Source organism: Trichomycterus rosablanca, chromosome 11, assembly GCF_030014385.1.
Source record: "Trichomycterus rosablanca isolate fTriRos1 chromosome 11, fTriRos1.hap1, whole genome shotgun sequence".
Lineage (NCBI taxonomy): Eukaryota > Metazoa > Chordata > Actinopteri > Siluriformes > Trichomycteridae > Trichomycterus > Trichomycterus rosablanca.
The window spans coordinates 30,521,675-30,545,719 of record NC_085998.1 but is presented as its reverse complement, the minus strand read 5'-3'; the positions used below and the strand labels follow the sequence as shown (position 1 = coordinate 30,545,719).

Sequence of the window (24,045 nt, the reverse complement as noted above, 5' to 3'; positions counted from 1 at the left end):
AAAGGACCCTGATCGCTCCACCTGGGAATCAAACCCAGGACCTTCATGCTGTGAGGCGACAGCGCTACCCACTTAGCCACCGTGACGCCCCAGGTTTAAATGTCAAACACAGTCATGGACGATTTTGTATCTCCAAATAACCCGACTGCATGTCTGTGGACTGTGGGAGGAAACCGGAGCTCCCGTAGGAAACCCACGCAGACATGGGGGAAACATGCAAACTCCACACATAAAGGACCCAGATCGCTCCACCTGGGAATCAAACCCATGACCTTCTTGCTCTGAGGCGACAGCACTTCCCACCGAGCCAGTGTGCCGCCCTGTTCTATGTATTTCATAACAGTCTAGATTGCATTGTCATTGTAAATAATTTGCTTGTGTACAGTGTCTAACTTAAAAAAAAACAAGTACAGATGACTTTAACTCCAATCTGTGTTTGTTTCATTCATTTTCAGTTCTATGTGACTGAAATCTCACTCTTTGCCACATTTTATCATTTTCTTCATGTAAAAAAACCCCAAAACTAAACACTTAAAATGTGAAAACTTATTACGTCACAGCTATACCTGGTAAAATCAGTAGATCCGAATCTCAACTAGTAGACATTCCGATGTGCCAAGACGGTGTGTCATATTACTCACCCTGTTTACATTGATTTATTTGACAGGCAGGAACTTGAATTAAATCAGACTTAAAGATGAGCAGCGTTAATAGCCTTACTCAAGCACCCAATGATGACTGCTTGATGAAACTAGGATTTCAACTCACGACCTTTTGACGGGCGGCACGGTGGCTAACTGGGTAGCACTGTCGCCTCACAGCAAGAAGGTCCTGGGTTCGATCCCCAGGTGGGGCGGTCCGGATCCTTTCTGTGAGGAGTTTGCATGTTCTCCTCGTGTCCACGTGGGTTTCCTCCGGGTGCTCCGGTTTCCTCCCACAGTCCAAAAACATGCAAATGAGTTGAACTGGAGACACTAAATTGTCCATGACTGTGAATTAAAGAACCTTGTGTAATGAGTAACTACCGTTCCTGTCATGAATGTAACCAAAGTGTAAAACATGACGTTAAAATTAGAGATGGGACGATCGATCGGCTATGAATCGGTATCGGCCGATTTTTAATCAAAATATGCTATCGGCAATCGGCCGATATTTCCTAAATGTAGCCGATCCGATCGTGTGATATATAAAGATCACGTTAAGTTAACAGCTCAGTGGATTGATCCAGACTTTGAGCTACGAAGCACCAACCATCACATCACCATTCATCAACCATCGTACAGAAACCACAGTGAAAGCTCTTCATGACCTAAAATAACATCATTAACGTTGTGCATCATACATACGATGTAATTTTGCTGATTGTAATATTTACTTTAAAATGATAATTCAACCCGGTCACATCTGAGTCGATTCTATCAGCACGTTATATAAACTCCTGGTTCACTTTGGTAAATCGTGAGCGGTTCTTACTTGTGATGTAGATGAGAACAGAAAACGTTACAGAGCCAATCAGAGGCAAAAGTTTATTCATTAGCAAATTCGTTAGTTCAGGATCATCTGCTGAACTTTTAGGATCATCAGAAAACTTTTAGACGGAACGAGTCTGACTCGGTTACAGATCTGTGGTAATTGCAGTTTAATTAAGCTTTTTAATTAAGCTTTTTAATGTAAAAGAGTCACACAAACTGTTCTGAAGTATCTGGTGTTTATTTAAAACCACGACATTTAATTAATAACAGTAAACACGGAGAGATAACTGAGAAGAAGAACTTACGCTTCGCATGAAAACGAATCGACTCATGAATCACTTAGCGACACTCAACAGATCATCTCTTGAAGGCACAAACACACACACACGCGCGCTGTTGCGTTTGTCTCCGGTTTATCTTCACTGTGAGGCTCTTTTTAAGTTTTTTTTTTCAGACTGAACTGGATAACATTAACTACCCAACCCCCCCCCCCCGATCGGAATCGGCTATCGGAGATCGAAATCGGTGCCAAAAACCCTGATCGGTACATCTCTAGTTAAAATCCTAACAAACAAACAACAACAAACTCCAAACTGTGTTTGTTCATTCATTTTCAGTTCTATATGACTAAAATATCACTCTTTGTCACACATTTAAAATGTAAAAAAATAATAATTTACATCACATCTACACCTGGTATAATTAGTAGAGACGAATCTCAACTAGTAGCCATTTGATGTGTCAAGACGGTGTTATATAACCCACCCACCCTGTTTACATTGATTTATTTGACAGGCAGGAACTTGAATTGAATCAGACTTAAAGATGAGCAGCGTTGATATCCTTATTCAAGCACTAGGATTTCAACTTACAACCTTTCTGACAAATAGTAGGGTTGGTGTGTGTGTGTGTGTGTGTATATTTGTGTTAATGCTTACACCAGACCGAGAGACACTTTGAAAGGCAAAGCAGGAAAGTTTTCTTGTTTTGATAAAGCCAACGTATTTGCTTTTGTGGTTTTTGCATAAAAAATTCAGTCATTTCAAGGGATTTCTTTTGCTCTGTTATGTTTCTAACCCACCATAAATAAAACATGCAGTAAAACATCTAAAGCTTGATTTCTATGTTGGATTGCTGTTCTTGCTTTACTTCAGAAATGCTAAACTGCTTACTATTGAACACTGAGGTCAGGTTAGAACAAGCTGGCTCACAAAGACAATGCTGACTTGGAAAACATACTGGAACATCACATGCATTTCTTTGTAACACCTATTTACTTTTGCTGCTGAATTTTACTCTCTGCGTTAAGACTGACCTGATTTGATGCCACAATTGACGCTGGTCTAAGATGCGGGATCAGTGTTGGATCTGATGTAGACGGATAGCACACAGATTATCACTTGTGATAATAGTAGTCTTCATGTTCTTCAGCATGTATGCTACTTCACAATCACACCTTAAACAGTTGGCGTAATGTCTTGCAAGATCCTTGTATACCCCAGCATAGTTGTATTGGCTAAACAAATCACCACTTTTGTTGTCTGGCTGCCAATTAATGGACGGGTCAAAATATGGACCATTATCAGTTTAACGCTTGGTCTGTAAGAAATGCTAGACGCAAAAAACACGTCTTGATGACATAGGATATTTCTTTTATATTATTTTATAAAAGCCCAATGTTAATGCTTGAACAAGTGCACACGGTGTTATTCTGAAGAGCACAGTTTACCACAGTGCCAATAGCTCTTCCTTGTGGGATACATGCTTTTGCCTACTGACCCTGTGAGCTAGTTACAAGCCAGGTCCATGTAATTCTTTTTGTAATTAAAACTAATATTGAATGATTTTGGCCAGTATCAGGTATTGGCTCGTATGTGGGTAGTAGGAATTCAAATGTTGTCAATTTGTCCATGATTGAGCATTGGTAATCTTCTATTAACTGTTAACCGACAAATAGGACTGGGTGATATGACTGTACATTTGGTATACCGTCTTTAATTCCTATACGGTATGGATTTTTCAAATACCGCCATACCGTAGCATAGTTAATACAACAGCTGTAGGCTTCAGTAGGCAGCAGATCATATAATATTCCTCTGTAGACTGTTGAGGATGAAGCTTTCAGAGCAATAATTGAACTTCAGGTCAGTCGCTAAACCAACGTTATAAGCGAACTGGAAGCCGAGATATTTAAAGTTGTCCACTTTTCTACAACAGACCTGTGGTCAAGTTGTACAGTGGAGTTTTCAAACGTCGTTTTATTTGTTAAAGGGAGAGCTAGGGGTGATTGTACATTACTTAAATATTAAATAAACAATAAAAAATTTATTTATTGCAACAGTTTCACGCATACTGATTCCATCACACATTGTGTCATTTTGTGGTAAAGCTCTGGCAAAGCTTATATTCCTCAAAACCTTTATTATATACATAGTAATTTTAAAACTTTTTATATTCCATGTACTTATGACAGTAGAAAAAGCCACAGACATATAAATAGTCCCAGTCATACAAAAAAAAAGAACATACCGTGATATACCGTGAAACCGTCAGAATCTTAAAAAATACCATGATACAAATTTTTGGTCATACCGCCCAGCCCTACTGACAAAATTATAGCAATCCATTCAAATATTGAACACACCTCTGAGTTTCATATCTACCCAGTTTTAGGGTTAATTAAATTCAAAACAGTTTAATGTGGCGGCAGTAATGCCAGCAGAAAGCAGTTTATGACATTTAAATATGCTAAGCAAATAAAGATCCAGCTTGTACCTTAAAGCTGTTTCCATTAACATTACTTAGTATAACAAGTTAAGCAGAATTCCACCTTCATATTTGAGCATGGGGCAAAATAGCCGAATCACTTTTGTTGACAAATTACGTCATACACAAATCCACACATGCTGAGTTTAATATCATTTCGTTCTTTTTTTTTTTATTGTGTTCATGCATTTTCTCCCCTTTTTTCTCCCTTTTAGTGCGTCCAATTGCCCGATTGCGTCATGCTTCCTCTCCTGCTCCGATTGAGGAGAACGAAGCTAACCCACGCCCCCTCCGACATGTGGGCAGCATGCCGTATCCATATTATCGCCTACACTTTGACGAGCGCGGTGCGGCTCAGAGAGACACACCCTGAGAGCACTCTTTTCTCATCTCTGTGCAGGCACCATCAATCAGTCAGCAGAGGTCGTAACTGCATTAGTTATGAGAGAGAGAGACCCTATCCGGCTTAGTCCCACCCATATCTAAACAACAGGCCAATCGTTGTTCATGTGGCAGCTCACCCTAGCCGGCAGGCAGAGCTGAGATTCGATACGATGTATTCGAGATTCCAGCTCTGGTTCCAGCGTGTGTTTTTACCACTGCGCCACCTGAGCGGCCTTGAGTTTAATATAATTGCCACATGCAACTGGTTTACCAGCCACACCTAATAGAATCCTAATCGAATCCCTGTTGTTGATTTAAAGCCGCAGTTGTTTTTTTGGTTCATTAAAGATTCACATAAGTGATTGTCTAGTATTATACACTGATGCAACTGATTCAGCACACTCAGATTTTAGCTGAGTCTGAATTTACGTCATTCCCCTATGCTGCTAAAGTGTGAGGTATCAGCATCTCCTTTTTTCTTGTATTCAAATCATGTCTGCTTTTGCAAATAAATTTAAATGACCTATATGACCAAAAGAAGTCAGAGAATGACGTTGCCTAATTAGTGGTTAAAAGTCCAATTCTAGATACTGGATTGGAACTTCAGAAAAAACAGCTGAAAGCTTTTTAAAAAGTTTTTTGACTTTGACTACTTTATCTTCAACAAATTTCAGCTCAGTTTTGTTGAAACGTTACATTTACTTGTCTGTGCAAGTCCTTGCGCTGAACGTTGATGAAAATCTGGTTTCAACTTTCAGGTAAAGCCAGTCTCGTTGAATAGAAGGGTAACTTGCTTAACAGCACCTCAGCCTGTAGGCCATGCAGTCGACCTTAAGGTGAGTTTCTTTTCTTTTTTCATTTGTGTTAATTTGTGTCTTTTTTTTCTTTCCAGAGGTCCACACATTTCAAGAGAAAGAGCTAGCCTTACTGGGGAATCATATGGACGAAGGCAAGTTCTCGGTTTTATCTGTTTTACTAACTTAGGAACATTTATGGCATTTAGCAGGTGCAGTTTAGTAAGGGTGGTGTTATGTGAACACCCCTAGAGATCACTGTATCCAAGTGCTGGGTATATACAAGTGGTGTAACGGGACACGGACAATCTGTGATCGGAACAAATCACCCCCTACGGTCCTGTGGATCAGTTAACGAAGTTTAACCATAGTAGTGTGCAATACAGTTTCAGTAAAAAATCACTTAGTTAAAGGCACAAAAGTAAAGAGATTAAAGACTTTAAATCACAGTTTACCTCAGTGCCAGTAGCTCTCCCTTGTGGGTTACGTCCTTTTGCCTACTGTCCCTGTGAGCTGGTTACAAGCCAGGTCCATGGAATGCTTTTTTTTTTATTCTCAGTGTGTAACTGCAGTGGAAAGATACAGGCAAAGCCACTGTGTGTCACATGACCTGAACTGAGCATCATTTAGGTTACATGTATGGGAGAACTACAAAAAACTACAAAAAAATCTTCTTGATAGCGCGGACTGCAAAATAGGGAGACCGAGAAAATATCGAGGGGCGAACAGAGGAGACTGAACAGAGAAAACCACAGAAAGTTCGAGATCATTTTAAGCTGGAATAAACGAAAACTCAGTACAACATCCACGCCATCAGAGCGTCTTGTTGATACGCTGACTTTTCTTCTTTGCAACCACCACAGGCTTTTTTTGGAGGCTTTTGAAGGCAAACACACATGTACACACTAGGGCTGGGCGATTTTGCAAAAAAAAAAAAAAAAATCTCGATTATTTTAAAATTATAGCCGATTGTCGATTACGATTTCGATTTTTTTTGTTCTTGTATAATGCAATTAAAATAAGACTCAAATTTCTTTTTTTGCATTGTAATTAAAGGCTGCAGAAGTGCAAAAATAGTAACAGCACCACCTATAATTATCCTTTTAAGGGACTCAAACTTTATAACAATAACGATATCACAATAATTAAAACAAAATAGATCTAAATTATCTATATCCTTATCTATCTATATCTAAGAATAGCTCACAAACAACTTTAATTTTAAATAATGTTCAGCAGAACCTCCTTACATTAGGAAAAAAACTACAAAAAGTTCTTTACAGGTTTCTTAAAAGGAACACGAGCCTGTACTGTGCTGTTTCCACCACTGAGTGAGTCTGTATCAGTATCTACATGGGGGGGCATCAAGTGATCACTCAGCTCAGCTTTAATTTTGTCCTCTTGTGATTTGGGGGGTGGATACAACATTTTAAACATTTAAGGATGTGTAATGTGTCATTTTAGTCCCATAAAACTTTCATACTGTATTAACCACTATTATGTGTCGTAGAATGATTCGATTCTATTGAACGGCCCTTTAAGCCAAAATTGATTCGCGCATTTGGGAGTCGTTACATACATACGGCTCTTTAAAAGGAACCGAGACAAAAGATCCGACTCCCCATCACAGAATTCACTGCAGCAGTTTCCCAGACGCGATTTTTTTACTCAGTAACGGATGTGATTTAAAATGTAGCGAATTACAATTCTTAGTACAAAACTTACTTAAGTAAAAGTAAAATTACAGGCTGTAAAATCTACTTTAAAAAGTACAAGTACACAAAAACGACTCAATTACAGTAACGCGAGTAAATGTAATTCGTTACTTTCCAGCCTGATCGCGCTCATCGGCTCCGTATTTTGATTCAGTTCAGCGGTGTTTGATTCAGTGAATCTTAATTAAACTCTTCTGTTTGTGTCTCGTTTTGCAGATCGTGTTTGCGCTCCTTATTACTGAATCTAACCGTTACCGTGTATAATCCTTGTTGTCTTCCGTTTACTGTTTTGGTTTTCGCTGGTTTTGGACACTGTTTTCGCCCTTTTTATATTAAACTTTCCCTGATTTATATTCCGTGAGCGTCTGGTCAGTTTCTGCTTCGTGACATGTTGGTATTTTAATTAAAATATAAAGTATGTAAACAATCGCGATTGTCACATTCTAACATCGGGTGAAAACGTTCATTCGAATTAACCGAATTAATCGTGAAAATCGCCCAGCCCTAGTACACACACACAAACACCAAATGTACCTCATCTAGGAGATACAATCCTGACAGAACCTCCTACAAATGCCACAAAACCTCCCAACAAAATATTAAAGCTTATGTTCTGCGTGAGCTGTAGCTGAAACTTAGTTCTGAAGGTTGCTCAAATTAGAGGCAATGTTTACGTATTACTGTTTATGTAAACAATAGGGCAGTTGTAGCCTAGTGGTTAAGGTACTGGACTAGTAATCAGAAGGTTGCCGGTTCAAGCCTCACCTCTGCCAGGTTGCAGCTGTTGGGCCCTTGAGCAAGGCCCTTAACCCTCAGTTGCTTAGATTGTATACTGTCACAACTGTAAGTCACTTTGGATGAAAGCGTCTGCTAAATGCCACCTACCTGTCAATTCTGTGGTACACCCCAAACAATCAAACACATTTTATTAGAATGTCCTACAGTTTCAGCCATCAGAGACCATTTTTACAGGGTTGAGAACATAAAAGAACTGTTCGAGAAGATTTCTCCATCTAAAATTCTTAACTTTTTAGAAAGTCTAAATTTTAAACAAATTATCTGAGCTATATTTATTTTCACATGTTTTTAATACATTTCTAATAGTAAGGATCTAAAAAAAATGTCTATGCCATAAAATAGCCAATGTGTTGCTAATATGGCAATAAACCCAAACAAACAAACAAACTGCTAAATGCCAAAAATGTAAATGTTTATTATTATTTATGCCTTAGTTTTAGGTTGCCTGTATACATTTTACAAGTAATTTTAATGTTTTATTTTTGATATACACAACAATCCAAGAACTCACCAAGGAAGACGAGAGGATCAGGTTATATACACAAGATGCAGAATAGGTCATACAAAAATCACCCATCAATACCTAATAAAAGGAGACAATCCCCCCAACATGTGAAAGCTGTCAAACACAACTTACAATAAAACACACCTTAATTGAATCCCCTAAATACACCAGAGAGAGACAACAACTACACATACCTGGAACTGTTAAAGAAGCCCTAAACCAAGAAAACAAAAGAAAAATATTAAACTAACAAAAATGAGAACAAAAAAAAAAAAAAAAAAAAAGATTTAAACTAGGGCTGTCGAAGTTAACGCGATAATAACGCATTAACGCAATCTCAATTTAACGCGATTAAAAAAAATAGTGCCGTTAACGCAAATTCTAGTTCATGTTGAGACTTGACTGGTAGAACCAACGTTTTAATGTCGGACTTGCCACCGTTGTTCATTTGCGGTTTGTTAAAATAATATAACTGAGCGTCGTAGGGATGCACTTGCATAATAAAGAAATAAATACACGCTATATTCACAAGTTGTCGAGCAAAACACTTCATTAACTTAATCTGTTACGGCACTGAATACCGGAGTCAAGCACGCTAGTCCATGAACTATGGAAGCCCCAAAAGGGTCAAAACACACTCACTTCGTGTAGAAACGTCCACTTTTCACATTTCACTTAAAAAACCTTGTTTTCTATAACATTTACACAGATTTTATTTAATGCGATTAATCGCGATTAACTATATGAAATTCTGAGATTAATCGCGATTAAAATTTTTAATCGTTTGACAGCCCTAATTTAAACATAACACCTATCATGCCATAAATAACACAATTAAGTGTAGAAAGTGGCGTAAAAAAAAATGTTTTATTTTTAATGTTTGTGCATTTCAAAGTGTTCTCTTTAAACTGTTCTGTATGCAAGGAATAAAATGTGCAGTTTGTTTTAAGAGACGTAATCTTATATGTATTTATTTTTGCTCGTCATTACAGCAAAAGTATTTCTTATTCGATTACTCGATTAATCGCTGGAATAATCGATAGAATCCTCGATTACAAAAATAATCGATAGTTGCAGCCCTATTTCGCACATTATAGCCTTCCCTAAAATAAATAAATATTTGAAGTTTTATTAGTCACACTGGTATAGCAAATGTTTTACAATTAGCAGCCAAGACAGTATAGCCTATAGTCTTTTTCTTTATCTGGCATTAGCGTAAAGGCTTTTACTAGGGCTGCTGAAGCGGCTTCCTCCAGGGATACAGGGTTTCCTGTATAATGTGATGAACTTCAGACTTTCCACTCACACAGCAATTTAGCTTTTTTCCTGGAATGAGGCATGTGACAGGTCTTCTGGATCGTTCTGTATTAGATTTTACACAGCTAGATTTTTTTGTTTTCTTTAGCAGATTAGCTTTATTATTACTGCGCCATTGAAGAACATATGCAGCGATTTTTGTAAACGCTTTTAAAATCCAGTATAGCATTTTAGAATGTTATTCAGACGTGGAAAATTGTACCACAGATGGAAAAATGACCATGTGTTTAGGTGCCACAGCTTGTTTGTATATACACTGATCAGCCATAATATTAAAACCACCTCATTGTTTCTACACTCATTGTCCATTTTATCAGCTCCACTTACCATATAGGAGCACTTTGTAGTTTTACAATTACTGACTGTACATCCTTTTAAAATTCTGCTTTCACCCTGTTCTTCAATGGCCAGGACCACCACAGAGCAGGTATTATTTAGGTGGTGGATGATTCTCAGCGCTGCAGTGACACTGACATGGTGGTGGTGTGTTAGTGTGTGTTGTGCTGGTATGAGTGGATCAGACACAGCTGGAGTTTTTAAATACCGTGTCCACTCACTGTCCACTCCTACCTAGTTGGTCCACCTTGTAGATGTAAAGTCAGAGACGATCGCTCATCTACTGCTCTATCGGTCATCTTCTAGACCTTCATCAGTGGTCACAGGACGCTGCCCACGGCGTGCTGTTGGCTGGATATTTTTGGTTGGTGGACTATTCTCAGTCCAGCAGTGACAGTGAGGTGTTTTAGAACTCCAGCAGCGCTGCTGTGTCTGATCCACTCATACCAGCACAACACACACTAACACACCACCATCATGTCAGTATCACTGCAGTTCTGAGAATGACCCACCACCTAAATAAAACCTGCTCTGTAGTGGTCCTGGGAGAGTCCTGACCATTGAAGAACAGCATGAAAGGGTGAAATAGATGGACTACAGTTAGTAATTGCTAAGTAAGTGCTTCTACATCGTAAGTGGAGGTGGTTTTAATGTTATGGCTGATTGGTGTATGTCAAAACCCGACGTCATCATTTTCAGTCACGGTTGGTCCTGTTTCCTTGGAAATACTTGGCGTAATGCAGTAACACACCCTGGACATGATGCCAATCCAGTTCAGGGCCTTGACACACCACCCCAACCCCCTTCCTAGGCATAGCCAATCATGACGGCTCGGCTAGGGATTGACACCATGTGGGCTAGCGTAATTTACCACTGTGCCACCTGAGCGCCTAGCCCAAAAAAATAATAAACAAAGCTGATGCTTAGAATATTGAAGCGGGGACTAAGAGCAAATGTCCAGTTGTTGTTTTTTTTCTTGCAGAGCATCCACAGACTGATAGAAGGTGCACAAAAGGGGCCTGCTGATGTTAAAAGATCTTAGCTCTTACAGTCTGCTCTGCCTCTTTTTGAGCTGAACTCCAAAGTAGCTGCAGATGGGTACATTTCCACCCCTGTTCCCTGAATGGTAACTGGATCTAAAGATAAAGTGTATCTAAAGGCGATTTCTCTGGCTGCTGTATTATATCAGTCAGTGTGACGGTGCTTGAGAAGCAGACACTCTTGAGTGTTGGTGTAATTAAACAGTGCACACTCAGCTCCGTTCAGCACTTCTCGATCCAGCTCTCGGCGTGTCAAAAACACACAGGACACAATGTCCTTAACAAACTAACAAAATTATATTTTTTAGCACGTCATTAAATGTATTATTACACCTAGAGTTTGTGCACACTTTCCAACAATAACAATAAGTAATGCAACATACAGAGACTGGTTTGCTATCCATCTTCAGGACAGTGGTAGCCTAGTGGGTAGAGCTTTCGGTTATCAATCGGAAGATTGACGGTTCAAATCCAAGCTCTGCTTAACCCTGTCTGCTCTAGGGTTCTCTACACATGTATACACCGATCAGCCATAACATTAAAACCACCTCCTTGTTTCCACACACATTGTCCATTTTATCAGCTTCACTTACCATCTAGAAGCACTTTGTAGATCTACAATTACTGACTGTAGTCCATTTGTTTCTGTGCATGCTTTGTTAGCCCTCTTTCATGCTGTTCTTCAATGGTCAGGACCCCCACAGGACCACTACAGAGCAGGTATTATTTAGGTGGTGGATCATTCTCAGCACTGCAGTGACACTGACATGGTGGTGGTGTGTTAGTGCGTGTTGTGCTGGTATGAGTGGATCAGACACAGCAATTCTGCTGGAGTTTTTAAATACCGTGTCCACTCACTGTCCACACTATTAGACACTCCCTCCTAGTTGGTCCACCTTGTAGATGTAAAGTCAGAGACGATCGCTCATCTATTGCTGCTGTTTGAGTTGGTCATCTTCTAGACCTTCATCAGTGGTCACAGGACGCTGCCTACAGGGAGCTGTTGGCTGGATATTTTTGATTGGTGGACTATTCTCAGTCCAGCAGTGACAGTGAGGTGTTTAAAATCTCCAGCAGCGCTGCTGTGTCTGATCCACTCGTACCAGCACAACACACCACCACCGTGTCAGCGTCACTGCAGTGCTGAGAATCATCCACCACCTCTGTGGGGGTCCTGATCATTGAAGAACAGGGTGAAAGCAGGCTAAAAAGGTATGTAGAGAAATAGATGGACAACAGTCAGTAGTTGTAGAACTAGAAAGTGCTCCTTTCACATATAGGACCCAGCAAAAATGAATTACCAGCACATACAGCCTAACCACACTTGTGGTCGTATGTTTAAGGCTGGCTGAAGGCCTCTTGTGCTCCGTGCTAATTTTGGCTAGGGCTGTTGCATGAGAACAGCTCAGTAAAGGGATATAAATACACAAGGCTTTATCACAGCAGATGTGTTTACAAGCAGTCTGTGAGCCATCTACGTGCACACACAGCTAGCTATCCACCCCGCCTCCCCCTCCTTCACTCCGTATGAGCTGGTTCCTCATTCTAACTGTATTCTGTCTGATTTTTTGCTTTGGATAATAGTGGGTAGAACAAGAAAATACTCTCCCACGAAAAAGATCTTGTTTTTAATAGAAATTGATACATTTAATTATCAAGATGTCATTAAATTGGCATTATCTGCTAATGACTGACTCAGTTAAAGACTGCAAAGCCTTATTTTCACCGACCGTTACTTTAGCATCCCAGTAAGACTGGTTTCTAACTTAACCTAAAATTAATCATGCTTAAATTCCAGACATGTGAGAGGCCTTTGTTATTGTTCGCACACCTGAAATCCATTCAATCCAAGCAAGACACCCCCTAAACATATTTAATGCCATGGTTATTGCCTCAAATAGTCGATTATTTGACATAGTATAATGTTATAAAGTGGGGGCCGCTCGGGTAGATTGCCCTAACCTACTACCACTGGGGTCAGGGTTCGAGTCCCCAGCAATCGATGAGCATCTACATAGAGACGTGGTTATTGGCGTCCTGTCCGGTGTGTGCTGCTGCATTGCCTGTGATTCCAGGGGAACAGGGCCTGCCATGACCCTGACCAGGATAAAGCGGTCAATGAAAATGGAAATAATGAAGTAAATGAAACAACTGTATTCAAATAATAGTAAGTTATGACATTGCTAATACACCGATCAGCCATAACATTAAAACCACCTCCTTGTTTTTACACACATTGTCCATTTTATCAGCTCCACTTACCATATAGAAGCACTTTGTAGTTCTACAATTACTGACTGTAATCTATCTGTTTCTCTACATACTTTGTTAGCCCCCTTTCATCCTGTTCTTTGATGGTCAGGACTCTCCCAGGTTCACTACAGAGCAGGTATTATTTAGGTGGTGGATCATTCTCAGCACTGCAGTGACACTGACGTGGTGGTGGTGTGTTAGTGTGTGTTGTGCTGGTATGAGTGGATCTGACACAGCAATTCTGATGGAGTTTTTAATCACCTCACTGTCACTGCTGGACTGAGAATAGTCCACCAACCAAAAATATCCAGCCAACAGCGTCCTGTGACCACAGATGAAGGTCTAGAAGATGACCAACTCAAACAGCAGCAATAGATGAGCGATCGTCTCTGACTTTACATCTACAAGGTGGACCAACTAGGTAGGAGTGTCTAATAGAGTGGACAGTGAGTGGACACGGTATTTAAAACTCCACTCATACCAGCACAACACACACTAACACACCACCACCATGTCAGTGTCACTGCAGTGCTGAGAATGATCCTGACCATTGAAGAACAGGGTGAAAGCAGGCTAAAAAAGTATGTGGAGAAACAGATGGACTACAGTCAGTAATTGTAGAACTACAAAGTGCTCCTATATGGTAAGTGGAGCTGATCAAATGGACAGTGAGTGTAGAAACAAGGAGGTGGTTTTAATGTTATAGCTGATCAGTGTATATTAACTATAATTCCTGATCAATTTAATGCCACCGTGGGGAATTTAATTAGTATTTTTAGGCAAATAAAAATAGAGTTTCTGAATTATTTCATATTTTGAACGCTGTGCTCTATGTATATTCAGGTAGATTAAATGAAGGAGGCCAGTATGAGGACTGGATCACATCCTGCCTCTGTCATGCAGCAGAGAATAATCCAGCTGTGATCTCAGCCTCCAATCCACACACTCGCCTCTCCACAGCCCGTCGTCATAGCAACATGGCTTCAGCAGACATGCGCCCTGGCAGCTGCCTGATCCAGCGCACTCTGTCTGCCGTTTAGAAAAGTGTGGAAATTGCGCCCAGGCCAAAAATAGACGCCCCCGAGCACTTCCCGGAGGCCTGGGTCTGGTTTTATCAGTGCAGTATCTGGGAGCACTGTTCACTGTCACTGCAGGACTAATTACAGTTCGTGGCTCGGTGCTGCTCTCCCGGTAAATAACGAACATTAAACATCAAACTATGAGCTTGTTGGAGATCGGATTTCAGAATCATGCGCTTACCCCCATAACCGAGTTCTGGGAAGGTTTTCGACTAGATTTTGGAGCCTTTTAAAAAAAACAATTTTCCCCCCGATTTTGCACACTCAATTTGTCTTCGGCTGCTGAAAGATACCAGATTGCATCCAAGGAGAGCACGCCGCTGTACACGCCTCTTTCGACACGCGTACAGCCCTCCTCTTCTCGCCCCTGCATTCTGCACGGGCGTCTCTTCCGCCAATCAGGGTCCTTACACAGCGTATGAAGACCCAGCCAATTAGTATCTGCTGCAGGCACTGTCAATTATGCCCGCCGAATGGCGCCCAGCCGAGTTTCGAACCGAGGAGTTCAGAAACTCAGTGCTGGTGTGCTAGCGGAATATCCCGCTGCGCCACCTGGGCGCTTGGAGCCATTTTTTTTACAGTTTGTGTAGTGTAGTGTAGTGTAGTGAGAAGGGCATTTGTGAGCCTAGGCACTGCTGTTGGGTGAAAAGGTTTAGCCTGCTGTTGACGTTCCAGGTTATCCCAAAGCTGTTCCACAGTCATACTAGGACAGGAAAGGGCCTTGCCCAAGCTGTTGTCGCAAAGTTGTTGGCATAAAATTTGGTGTATATTTTTTTAATTGATTTTGTACAGCTGTTAGCAATGAGTGTGAGTGAAAAACTGAAAAACTAGATGGGGTGTCTGCATACATTTACATTTGCGGCATTTAGCCAAAGTGACTTACAATTGTGACTATACAATTCAAGCAATTAGGGTTAAGGGCCTTGCTTAGGGGCCCAACAGTGGCAACCTGGCAGTGGTGGGTCTTGAACCAGCAACATTTACTTTTGTGGCATTTAGCAGACACCTTTATTCAATTGCTCAGGGGCCCAACAGTGGCAGTGGTGGGGCTTGAATCAGCAGCCTTCTGATCTCTAGTCCAGTATCTTAACCACTGAGCTACCACTGCCCTAATGTTGGCCATATATCGTATGTATAGCTCTGCTCTGAATTAGGACTGATCATTCAAAGCTACAGTACACACACAGTACATGTATACCTCAGTAGCACTGTCGCATCACAGCAAGAAAGTCTTGGGTTCGATTCCCAGGTGGAGCGGTCTGGGTCCTTTCTGTGGGGATTTTAATGTTCTCCCCGTGTCTGTGTGGGTTTCCTCAGGGAGCTGCGGTTTCCTCCCACAGTCCAAAGATGTGCAAGTGAGGTGAATTGACTGTGTTTGACATTTAAAGACTTGAACTGGTGAATCTTGTGTAACCAGTAACTACCTGTCCTGTCATGAATGTAACCAAAGTGTGTAAAACATGTTGTTAAAATCCTATTAAATAAATAAATAAACATGTATACAGTATTTGTGAATAAGCCCAGTCTTTCCCCTTCCAGAACAAAAGGGTTAATTCACACCATATATACATTTACTGTCCACATTATTAGATTCACCTTTTATCTTTTACATCATTTTATTATCGGTGAAAGAACTGTTATGACATGAACTTCTCAGACATGTCAAATGTAATAAAATGTACATATTTAGGATTTGGAGGGGAAGAAACTAGAGATGGGACGATCGATCGGCTACGAATCGGTATCGGCCGATTTTTAATCAAAATCGGCGATCGGCGATATTTCCTAAAAGTAGCCGATCCGATCGTGTGATATATAAAGACCACGTTAAGTTAACAGCTCAGTGGATTGATCCAGACTTTGAGCTACGAAGCGCCAACCATCACATCACCATTCATCAACCATCGTACAGAAACCATCGTGAAAGCTCTTACGATGTAATTTTGCTGATTGTAATATTTACTTTAAAAAGATAATTCAACCCGGTCACATCTGAGTCGATTCTATCAGCACGTTATATAAACTCCTGGTTCACTTTGGTAAATCGTAAGCGGTTCTTACTTGTGATGTAGATGAGAACAGAAGACGTTACAGAGCCAATCCGAGGCAAAAGTTTATTCATTACCAAATTCGTTAGTTCAGGATCATCTGCTGAACTTTTAGAAAACTTTTAGCTTCTTAGACGGAACGAGTCTGACTCGGTTACAGATCTGTGGTAATAGCAGTTTAATTAAGCTTTTTAATGTAAGAGTCACACAGAATGTTCTGTAGTAGCTGGTGTTTATTTAAAACCACGACATTTAATTAATAACAGTAAACACGGAGAGATAACTGAGAAGAGAAACTTACGCTTCACATAAAAACGAATCAACTCATGAATCAATGAATCACTTATAGCGATACTGTGAACAAAGCGTCTCTTCTAAAGGCACAAACACACACACGTGCACGCTGCTCCGGTTTATCTTTACTGTGAGGCTCTTTTTAAGTTTATTTACTGCTAAACGCCCCCCCCCCCCCCCCCCGATCGGAATCGGCTATCGGCCGATGTCCCTGAAAGGAGATCGGAATCGGAGCCAAAAACCCCGATCGGTCCATGTCTAGAAGAAACTGTTGAAAAGATACTCTGTGGCACAGTGGTCTATCGACATGATTAGCTTCGTGTGTGTAGAGAAGGGAAACGATCATGCAGGGGTTCCTCAGTTCTGCTTCAATCACAAACCAAGCCTCTGGATGGTCAGTCGCGGATGGTAGTGCGAGCCTCTGCGTACGAGATTAGCTGCTCTGTGATCGCACGCCTTTGGCAGGTGAAAAGAAGCGGTCGGTGACTTAGTGCTTTCTGAAGGGGGCATGTGACTGACTGCTGTCCTTGTTTGGGGGTGGGGAGGCTGCATTATGAGAAGAATTTATTTATATTAAATTAGTTCCATATTGCAGAATCATTTGAGGGACCACTGAGTCCAAAACAGTGGAAAAGACGCAGCTCATAAACAATGATGTTATTTTTATCCAATTTATTACGTACCTTCATGCGTAAAAGGGTGCAACCCGGTAAATTAACACTGCATGATGCAAGGCTGGGACATTTCTGCTAAATATAACCGAGTAATTACCTAGTTGTTGAATGGAAAACAGACCTGTGTCTTACTCAAGGGAACTACTGTTCCCATAATGCACTGTAATAAGCTTTATGAAATAGACAGTTGTTTCTTATCCGTGTACAAATGTTTAAGACAAGATGATGGACGGCACGGCTTCTCGCCTCACAGCAAGAAGGTCCTGGGTTCGATTCCCAGGTGGAGTTGTCCGGGTCCTTTGTGTGTGGAGTTTGCATGTTCTCCCCGTGTCTGCGTGGGTTTCCAGTTTCCCCCCCTACAGTCCGAAAACATGCAAGTGAGGTGAATTGGAGATACAGAATTGTCCATGAGTGTTTGACATAGGCGCTCGGGTGGTGCTGAGCTCAGGGTTTGAATCTCAGCTGTGCTATTGGCTGGCCAATGTGTCTGGGAGGGCGACCAAAGCCCAGAGATTGATTGGCACTCTGTCTCGGATGTTCCTGCCTTGTGCCCAATGTTTCCTGGAGGAACCAAACCCCCCTGACCTTGACCAACCCTAAAAAGCAGTTGATGACAATGAACCGTTGTCTATATGTTTAAGGTCTATTTGTCTTGTCCTGCATTATGTTAGCGTGTAACTCTACATGTTCTTGTTTTTCCCTCCTGTTTATCAGAAATGAGTCGCCAGACTGCCACCGCGCTGCCCACAGGAACCTCCAAGTGCGCCCCCTCTCAGCGTGTGTCGCAGCCGCTGACGGGCACCACCGCCTCCAACAGTGACCTCGCCAGTCTGTTCGAATGCCCGGTATGCTTCGACTACGTGCTGCCACCCATTCTTCAGTGCCAGAGCGGTCACCTGGTGTGCAGCAACTGCCGGCCCAAGCTGACGTGCTGCCCGACGTGCCGCGGCCCCCTGGGCTCCATCCGCAACCTGGCCATGGAGAAAGTAGCCAACTCGGTTCTGTTTCCGTGCAAGTACGCTTCGTCGGGCTGCGAGGTGACCCTGCCGCACACAGACAAGGCCGAGCACGAGGAGCTGTGCGAGTTCCGGCCGTACTCGTGCCCGTGCCCGGGCGCCTCGTGCAAGTGGCAGGGCTCCCTGGACGCCGTCATGCCGCATCTCTTGCACCAGCACAAGTCCATCACGACGCTGCAGGGCGAGGACATTGTCTTTCTGGCCACGGACATCAACCTCCCGGGTGCCGTGGACTGGGTCATGATGCAGTCCTGCTTCGGCTTCCACTTCATGCTGGTGCTGGAGAAGCAGGAGAAGTACGACGGCCACCAGCAGTTCTTCGCCATCGTGCAGCTCATCGGCACGCGCAAACAGGCGGAAAACTTCGCCTACAGGCTCGAATTGAACGGCCACCGGCGGCGCCTCACCTGGGAGGCCACGCCACGGTCGATCCACGAGGGCATCGCCACGGCCATCATGAACAGTGACTGTCTGGTGTTCGACACCTCCATCGCCCAGCTGTTCGCCGAGAACGGAAACCTAGGCATTAACGTCACTATATCCATGTGCTGAGGACTGACCACACATACACTCACATCTACAAAAGCATAAGCATACACTCAACATTTCAGAACCGTTGGGGAGGGGTGATCCGACTGAAAGAGCCTCTCGCTGCTGAACGTTCCGAGTACACGATAGAACTGGCATTTATCAAAGCTTGGCACAGCCAGCAACTGGACCTCCCGCCCCTGGTTTTCGATTTTATGCTACCATATTCTAATAAGTTAAATAATTAAACTAATGTATTCTAGCTCTTTTGAAGGCAACATCGCCCTTCAAGATGGTAAGGAGTCTTGTGAAGCGGACTCTTCGCACTTGCAGCATTGTTTAAAAAGATGGGTGAAGGATGGCGCAGTAGGATAGCACGTCTGGGTTTTGGGGTGGGCTCTACAAACGGTTAAATGATCAATTGTCCCTAGATATTGTCGTTAACACCCCGTTAATCCTCTCCTGACTTTGCATTTTTAGTTCAACCAAAACACTAATTTTTTAGTTTTCATTCAGCCCGTTTTTTTGGTTTGTTTTCGTCCCCCCCCCCTCCCTCCCTTTCTCTTTGGAAGGATACTGAAGATGCTTGCATGACCACTGGCTGAGGCTTGATGCGTCCGGATTTCATTAGAGATTCCTCACTGTACGTGCAGTGTTCGTCCCAGGTTTTTTCTCTGTGCGATGGGTTTTGTAAGAAGCACATCTGGTTTGTCCTTAAAAGCCACTCTCCTCCTGAAATGTTCAGCTTCTTTCCCAACAGACGAACTTGTGACTTCTGACCAGGTGCTTTAACAGCAGCCTGTTATGAATGGTAAGTCCTTTTAATCAAAACTGCTAAAAACTACAAGATGCATGACTCTTTGCAGGGGGCGTATGATGCATCGTGTCAGCCTGGAAATTATGATCTCTTCAAATCCTGTATATCGGACTACGAACGGGGGCGATTTTTTACCGTCGTTATCGATTTATTGTTATCATTTTGTTACGACCTAAAAAGGAATGAAAAGGCTGGTGTAACATTGTGGCTAATCTTCAGTGTTTGTATATAGTGTTGTTGTTCAGAAGACTCGTCTTTTGTTCTTTTTGTAAGTACAGATTTTTGTTGTTTGTGCGTCTTTCTGTTTTTGTGAGGATTGGGTAAAACAAACGCCAAACATCTCTGTGGATATGTTGTACTGTTGCTCGTCCTGATCTGTTTTTATTTAGTTTTAATGTTTGTTTTGTTCTATTTTGCCATTAAATAAATCTATCTTTTTCATAATTATTTTTCGTATTTTTTTTATTATTATTATTTAAATTTGACATTTTCAGCGTTTTAGCAGACGCTTTTATCCAAAGCGACTAATGCCTAGTTCACACTACACAAATTTTTGATTGGTTGGCGCTAGATTTGCCAGCTCGGGAGCAATTTGGCTTTCTCGCGGCGATCGAAACCCGGCTCTCGATCGCTATGTGTGAACTGCTCAACAACTCAATCTGAGCGGGGGGTGGCTAAGTGGGTAGCACCGTCACCTCACACCAAGAAGGCCCAGGGTTCGATCCCCAGGTGGGGCAGTCCGGGTCTTTTCTGTGTGGAGTTTGTATGTTCTCCCCGTGTCTGCGTGGGTTTACACCAGGTGCTCCGGTAACGAGTAACTACCATTCCTGTCATGAATGTAAGCAAAGTGTGTAAAACATGACGGTAAAATCCTAATCAAACAAACAAACAATCCGAACGGCTCACCGAGATGAATATCTAGCACACTCGATATCTGGATATTAGTCGGCCGACTGGCAATGAGTGAGGATGTCGAACAGCCAATGAGAACGCAAGATACAAGGTGAGCGGAAACGCAGGGGAGGAGTTGTAAAAAGGTGGGACAGTGGCAATAGCTCAAGTTTTACAGTATTTCTGACCTTATCGTTCTCTACAAAACATAACACCAACGTTGCATTGAAAAAAAATATATATTTATTAACCTCCAACTCACTATAGAACAAACAATCCCTGCTGGTCGCGTAGCCATTTATTTTTCCTACTTGCTTTTACGCTGCACATCAGCACACAAACTTTGATCACTCGCTTATTGTTGGTATCATTAAACCCCTCATCACTCACATTTGTTTTCATGACAAAACGTAGTCTGGGAGACCAGAGAAGCTCGCCTGCGATTCCAGTTGGTGATAGATCGTGTAGTGTGAAAGCCACACCGACTTGAAAGACTCCTGATTACAAGAGATCCAGTTGTGTAGTGTGAACTGTACAGCGACCTGACGATTTGGAAAGTCGTTTAGTGTGAACTTGGCATAACAGTACTGTGACAGTATGCTAACTAAGCCACTGAGGGGTAAGGACTCCTAGTTGGTCCACCTTGTAGATGTAAAGTCAGAGACGATCGCTCATCTATTGCTGCTGTTTGAGTTGGTCATCTTCTAGACCTTCATCAGTGGTCACAGGATGCTGCCCACGGGGCGCTGTTGGCTGGATGTTTTTGGGTGGTGGACTATTCTCAGTCCAGCAGTGACGGTGCTGCTGTGTCTTATCCACGCGTACCAGCACAACACACCTCATGCAGAGAAACAGATGGACTACAGTCAGTAATTGTAGAACTACAAAGTGCTTCTATATGGTAAGTGGAGCTGATAAAATGGACAGCGAATGTAGAAACAAGGAGGTGGTTTTAATGTTATGGCTGGTCGGTGTACTGTCTAAGCAACTGAGGGTTAAGGGCCTTGCTCAAGGGACCAACACTGACAGCCTGGCAGTGGTGGGGCTTGAACCAGCAACTATTTGATTACTAGTTTTTATAACTGCTAAAAATGCGTCTTATCAGTTGGAAGCTGCGTTTTGGTAAAAATCTTCCTGCACAACACAGTGAGCTGGTTTAGATGTACATAAATTTTGCATTTTGGCTGCACAGTCATTGCTTAATTTCTTCCAGCTGCCCATTCCAGTGCAATCGGTAGGGTGGGTCCAGACAGCAACATAGTTGGGTTTTTTTTTGCTCCCAGGCACAATTTTCATGCACAATGTGATAATCTTCCTCTAGTCTTTTATTAGTGGACACTGTGTTATCACTGGAAGCTATTGAATTCAATGAGATGTTTTAAAATCCCAACAACACTGCTGCACCTGATGCACTTATACAAAAACAGCACACACTACCATGTTATTACTACGGTGTCATTCCTGTGCTGAGAATGATCCAACACCACTCAAACCATCTGGTCAGTGTGGTCTATATACACCGACCAGGCATAAAATTATGACCACTGACAGATGAAGTGAATAACACCTGTTAGTGGGTGGGATATATTAGGCAGCAAGTGAACATTTTATCCTCAAATTTGATGTGTTAGAAGCAGAAAAAATGGGCGTAAGGATTTTAGTGAGTTTAACAAGGGCCAAATTGTGATGGCTAGACGACTGGGTCAGAGCATCTCCAAAACTGCAGCTCTTGTGGGGTGTTCCCTGTCTTCAGTGGTCAGTATTTATCAAAAGTGGTCCAAGGAAGGAACAGTGGTAAACCGTGACAAAGTCATGGGCGGCCAAGGCTCGTTGATGCACGTGGGGAGCGAAGGCTGGCCCGTGTGGTCCGATCCAACAGACGAGCTACTGTAGCTCAAATAGCTGAAAAAGTTACTGCTGGTTCTGATAGAAAGGTGTCAGGTGTTGACTTGGCCTTCAAATTCCCCAGATCTCAATCCAGTCGAGCATCCTGCTGCTAACATCTTGGTGCCAGATACCACAGCACACCTTCAGGGGCCTAGTGGAGTCCGTGCCTCGACGGGTCAGGGCTGTTTTGGCAGCAAAAGCGGGACCAACACAATATTAGGAAGGTTGTCATAATGTTATGCCTGATCGGTATAGATTAAAAGTTGGGGTTGACAAAGTGTACGAAGCAACAGAAGGGTTACAGTCAGTAATTGTATAGCCACATCTGCATGGTTGGTGTAGCTTATAAAATAAATAATTAATGAATGTAACAGCTGGATGTACACCAATCAGCCATAACATTAAAACCACCTTGTTTTTACACTCACTTTCCCTTTTATCAGCTCCACTTACCATATAGGAGCACTTTGTAGTTCTACAATTACTGACTGTAGTCCATTTATTTCTCTGCATGCTTTGTTAGCCCCCTTTCATGCTGTTCTTCAATGGTCAGGACCCTCCCAGGTCCACTACAGAGCTGGTATTATTTAGGTGGTGGATCATTCTCAGCACTGCAGTGACACTGACATTGTGGTGGTGTGTTAGTGTGTGTTGTGCTGGTATGAGTGGATCAGACACAGCAGTGCTGCTGGAGTTTTTAAACACCTCACTGTCACTGCTGGACTGAGAATAGTCCACCAGCCAACAGCTCCCTGTGGGCAGCGTCCTGTGACCACTGATGAAGGTCTAGAAGATGACCAACTCAAACAGCAGCAATAGATGAGCGATCGTCTCTGACTTTACATCTACAAGTTGGACCAACTAGGTAGGAGTGTCTAATAGAGTAGGCAGTGAGTGGACACGGTATTTAAAAACTCCAGCAGCGCTGCTGTGTCTGATCCACTCATACCAGCACAACACACACTAACACACCACCACCATGTCAGTGTCACTGCAGTGCTGAGAATGATCCACCACCTAAATAATACCTGCGCTGTAGTGGTCCTGTGAGGGTCCTGACTACAGTCAGTAATTGTAGAACTACAAAGTGCTTCTATATGGTAAGTGGAGCTGATAAAATGGACAGTGAGTGTAGAAACAAGGAGGTGGTTTTAATGTTATGGCTGATCGGTGTATATATACACACACAAACAAACACACCTGGAGACTTTTGTAGGGTGGGTTCCGTCTGTTGCTTTCCTTATACCTCTCTAAATTTTCGAATAGTTAAAACTGGCTACCCATTCTCATTCTCACCAGTTATCTACCCCTCCACCAAACCCCCTAACCCTCCAAGCAACAAATCAACCAGAATCTCTGAAATCCTTTAGTGAAGTAGCACCAAATATAGAGCCGTTAATCACAGGTAAATGAATGGGACCAACTCCAGTA

General features: G+C 42.3%; 1 protein-coding gene across 2 annotated transcripts in view; it reads left to right on the top strand.

Annotated features, from left to right (window-relative positions):
• siah1 (siah E3 ubiquitin protein ligase 1) overlaps nucleotides 1–20,280 on the top strand; it is a 32,398-nt gene extending 12,118 nt beyond the window's left edge. For both annotated transcript variants that reach the window (XM_063004692.1, XM_063004691.1), the window contains exons 2-3: nucleotides 5,515–5,571; nucleotides 18,190–20,280. In XM_063004692.1, coding sequence (XP_062860762.1) covers nucleotides 5,562–5,571; nucleotides 18,190–19,043 — 864 coding nt within the window. In that variant the 5' untranslated portion in view covers nucleotides 5,515–5,561 and the 3' untranslated portion in view covers nucleotides 19,044–20,280. The remainder of the gene's footprint in view (nucleotides 1–5,514; nucleotides 5,572–18,189) is intronic.
• The last annotated feature ends 3,765 nt before the right edge of the window (nucleotides 20,281–24,045 follow it).